The sequence below is a fragment of the Phoenix dactylifera genome, chromosome 2 (assembly GCF_009389715.1).
Source record: "Phoenix dactylifera cultivar Barhee BC4 chromosome 2, palm_55x_up_171113_PBpolish2nd_filt_p, whole genome shotgun sequence".
NCBI classification, from domain to species: Eukaryota; Viridiplantae; Streptophyta; class Magnoliopsida; order Arecales; family Arecaceae; genus Phoenix; species Phoenix dactylifera.
The window spans coordinates 27,939,073-27,943,256 of record NC_052393.1 but is presented as its reverse complement, the minus strand read 5'-3'; the positions used below and the strand labels follow the sequence as shown (position 1 = coordinate 27,943,256).

The 4,184-nt window shown below is 40.2% G+C and overlaps 1 protein-coding gene across 1 annotated transcript; it reads left to right on the top strand.

Annotated features, from left to right (window-relative positions):
* Positions 1-484: 484 nt before the first annotated feature.
* LOC103708711 (probable acyl-activating enzyme 1, peroxisomal) lies at positions 485-4,184 on the top strand. Its single transcript, XM_008793767.4, is given in 3 exon segments — positions 485-751; positions 2,567-3,875; positions 3,878-4,184. Coding segments are annotated over 3 exon segments (1,665 nt in total). The 5' UTR covers positions 485-553; the 3' UTR covers positions 4,036-4,184.

The window sequence follows — 4,184 nt, the reverse complement described above, 5'->3', positions numbered from 1 at the left end:
TCTCCAACCTACCAGCGGAAAAGGGGCCAATAAGCTTTAGTCAACGTTTTGGTGTGATCGATGGTGATTGGTTATTTGATGGGTCCTACATCTTAATTTAGATTGCTAATCTCTTTGTTTTCCATAGTAATAAAAAATGCACTCCCTTAAAAGATACTTATCTTGTCGACTCCATGGTCATGGAGGAAAAAAAAATAAAATTATAGTTTTTTTACGTATAAATTATTAATATATATTTTTATATTTTTTTTGAGTCGCTAATTTTTTGATGGTATTAAATGATGCAGACATATATAAAAAAATAAAAAAAATATATACACACAAAATAAATATTATATATATATATATATATATATATATATATATATTATTTGTTTAAAAAAATAACATAAATTTTAATATTTAATAAGATATGTATGAAAAAAAATGATAAAAATGCACTCTCTTGAGATATACTGTTCTTGTGGACTCCACGGTCTTTCATCAATCATTTCCCACTTCTTCTCCTCTTGTTTTTTTGTTTTGGGTCTCTGGAAGTGGGTTAGAGGAGGTCATGGAGGGAAGCATGCTATGCTCCGCCAACTACGTCCCCCTCTCGCCACTCAGCTTTCTCGAGCGCGCCGCGGTCGTCTACGCCGACCGGACGGCCGTCGTCTATGGCTCCACCACGTATACATGGAGCCAGACCCGCGACCGGTGCCTCCGCCTCGCCTCTGCTCTCACCAGCTTGGGGATCTCTCGAGGCGACGTCGTAAGGCTTTTTTTTTATTACTGTTTTTAGCGCTTCTATCTTTACGATTTTTTGTTTCAACTGTTCTATTTATGTCTCTGATTTATTTTATTTTATTGAGGGAAGTATAGTTCTTATCTTTTATTGGATTTTGACTTTGATATGTGGTTTGGTAAATTACATCTGTTGCTGCTTTGGTTGCTCATTGGGCTCTGCTCTTTTTGGTTGATCAACTTTTCTGGACATGTTGATCTGCCAATTACTGTTCTGATCTCTTATGTCTTGTCTGTTGATGAACTTTTCTGGACACTTTAGCTAGCTTAATTGGGTTTTGATTTATTTGGATATTTATGCTATCTATTTGCTTAACCATCCATGTTCTTCAGCTTTGTGTTTCTATCTAATATTTGTCAATTTTTTTTTTACTATACTGCTGAACATCGTGCTGCATCATTAGTTTTTGAGTCTTGATAGCCTGCTAAACCTTGGGATGGATTAAGTTATGAGTCCTTTCTGGGTGATCATCTTTGATAAGCCTTACTTCTGATATCTTGGGTATATGTTCTCGAAATTTATGTTAAACTGGATTAGAAGCAGAGGTGACGATGGCGGAGGTAATGAGTTCGGTGGTGTTTTAATTCCAATACCATCGGTCTAAAACCAGCATGGCTCTTACAGTTTTCTCCTTCTGAGAAAAATGGTGGAAGATGCATGAATTGTTTCATTGGATCAATAATATATCCCCACATTGTATTGTTTGGTTCTTCATGATATGCAGTTCGATATCTCTGTTTTCATGTTCGCTTTTGGATTTGATGCTAACTTGTTTAACTTTATAGAGAAAATTGTGAAGCTATGATTATGTTGTTGATAGCTATACAGGAAATTCATGCTATATGTTGTTGATATCTCTGTTTTCATGTTCGCTTTTGGATTTGATGCTAACTTGTTACACTTAATAGAGAAAATTGTGAAGCTATGGTTATGTTGTTGATAGCTATACAGGAAATTCATGCTACAAGTAGATCTTTTTCTTTTTCTGTTTTGGAAATAGGCAAGAAAATATACTATTAAATTGGCCTAATTTGTATTCCTCAAAAAAAAAAAAGGAAAAGAAAGGGAAAAAGAAAAGTTGACCTGATTAGCTGATATTATTGCTATTTCCTTTGAAATGGTGATAGCTGTGCTCAGGATTTACCGATCATTTTGCTTCCCCTAGCAGACTTATTTAAAGGGATTGAGTAAGATGAAATTTTTATTGCAAACCTACTTGCGGTGCTTCTTGTAATTCATGTATAATTGCATTTTCCCTATTTTTAGCTGGAAAAAAGGACAAATTCTAATGTTTTTCATCTGGTTCTTGTTCATTCATGCATATAAGCATCTTCTTTCTTTTTTTCAGAAATATATCATGTCTTCTTTCAGTAAGCATCTGCTAGCCATATGAGATACATTAAGCTGCCTGAGAGTATCTGAACTCGGTTTGGCAAGTTTCAGATTTAATTATCCTAAAAATAACAATTGCGAATCTAAGTGATTCATGGTACAGATTTATGCTCTGATTATTTGTGCATTATTGCTGCTCATGGAACTGCTGAAACCCCTATTATCATGGTATCAGAAGTTGAAGCAGTTCTCTCTTTCGATAACAAGTTTATGCAGTATTTACCACACTTCTGTGTGCGTGTACATTTAGGCACATGAATCAGGATTGCCAGCCTTCTGGCTTTTCACTGTCATAATTAATCACTAATCTGCTGCTGTATTTACATAGATCTCTAGTTCATATTTGCGATGTTGATTCCTTGTCTCGGTGAACTTATATTTGTCCACCAGGTTGCTGCACTTGCTGCTAACATTCCAGCAATGTATGAATTACATTTCGGTGTCCCCATGGCCGGTGCAGTCCTCTGTACACTGAACACCCGGCTTGATGCAGCCATGGTCTCGGTCCTGCTGAAGCATTCGGATGCAAAGGTCATCTTTGTCGATTCTCAGCTTCTTGAGATTGGCCAAGGGGCACTCAAGATTCTCTCTGAATCCAAAGTCAAGCCTCCTCTCCTGGTCATAATTGCAGAATCCTATGATTCAGTTGCTGCAATCCGAGGTCCTGTTGCTTCAGCAAATATGGAATATGAGACTCTTCTGAGGACTGCTTCACCTTGCTTTGAGATTAAATGGCCTCTTGATGAATGCGACCCGATCTCTCTGAACTATACTTCAGGCACTACATCCAGACCGAAAGGTGTCATCTACAGCCACCGAGGTGCGTACCTGAACGCCATTGCGACGATCCTTTTCAATGACATCACTACAATGCCGGTGTACCTGTGGACCGTGCCCATGTTCCATTGCAATGGATGGTGTCTTGCTTGGGGTATGGCAGCTCAGGGAGGCACCAACATCTGCCTAAGAAATGTTACAGCACAGGCAATCTTTGATAACATTGCCCTTCACAAGGTAACACACATGGGCGGTGCTCCGACGGTCCTCAACGTGATCGTGAACGCTTCGATCACCGAACGGAAACCACTTCCAGGCAAGGTAGGTGTGATGACTGGTGCTGCTCCTCCACCACCCCAGGTGCTGTTCAAGATGGAGGAGCTTGGTTTTCATGTCACCCATGGATATGGTCTCACAGAAACTTATGGCCCAGCGACTGTCTGCATCTGGAAGCCTGCATGGGATGCCTTGCTTCCCGAGGAACGCGCGAAGATGAAGGCCCGCCAGGGGCTTAACCATATCGGAATTGAGGAGGTTGACATCAAGGATCCAATCACTATGAAGAGTGTTCCAGCTGATGGGAAAACCATTGGCGAGGTAATGCTTCGAGGCAACACAGTGATGAATGGTTACTATAAAGATTTGAGTGCAACGAAGGAGGCAATGGCGGGTGGATGGTTTCGATCAGGAGACCTCGGTGTCAGGCATGCTGATGGGTATATACAGCTGAAGGATCGGTCGAAGGACATTATTATATCAGGTGGCGAGAACATAAGCACAATTGAGGTAGAGTCGGTGCTTTTCAGCCACCCGGCGGTGCTCGAGGCGGCGGTAGTAGGGAGGCCAGACCACCATTGGGGTGAGACCCCCTGTGCTTTTGTGAAGCTGAAGGAGGGTGCTAGTGTTTCTGCAGAGGATGTCATAAATTCTGCCGTAGTAGGTTGCCTCATTATATGGCTCCCAAGTCTGTTGTGTTTGAGGATCTTCCAAAGACTTCAACAGGAAAGATACAGAAGTTTATTCTTAGGGAGAAGGCTAGGGCCATGGGAAGCCTTTCTAAGAAAGGTGGAAGCAAACTTTGAGATCCAATCGAGGATAAGGAAATCTTGTCTTTGGACCTATTTGATTTCTGAGTAGTGTCATCAATATCCATTTGTGAAATGTAAACTGAATTCTGAATACTAAAATCATTTCTGAAGTTAAATACAGCAGTCTCTCTTGAAATTGAAAA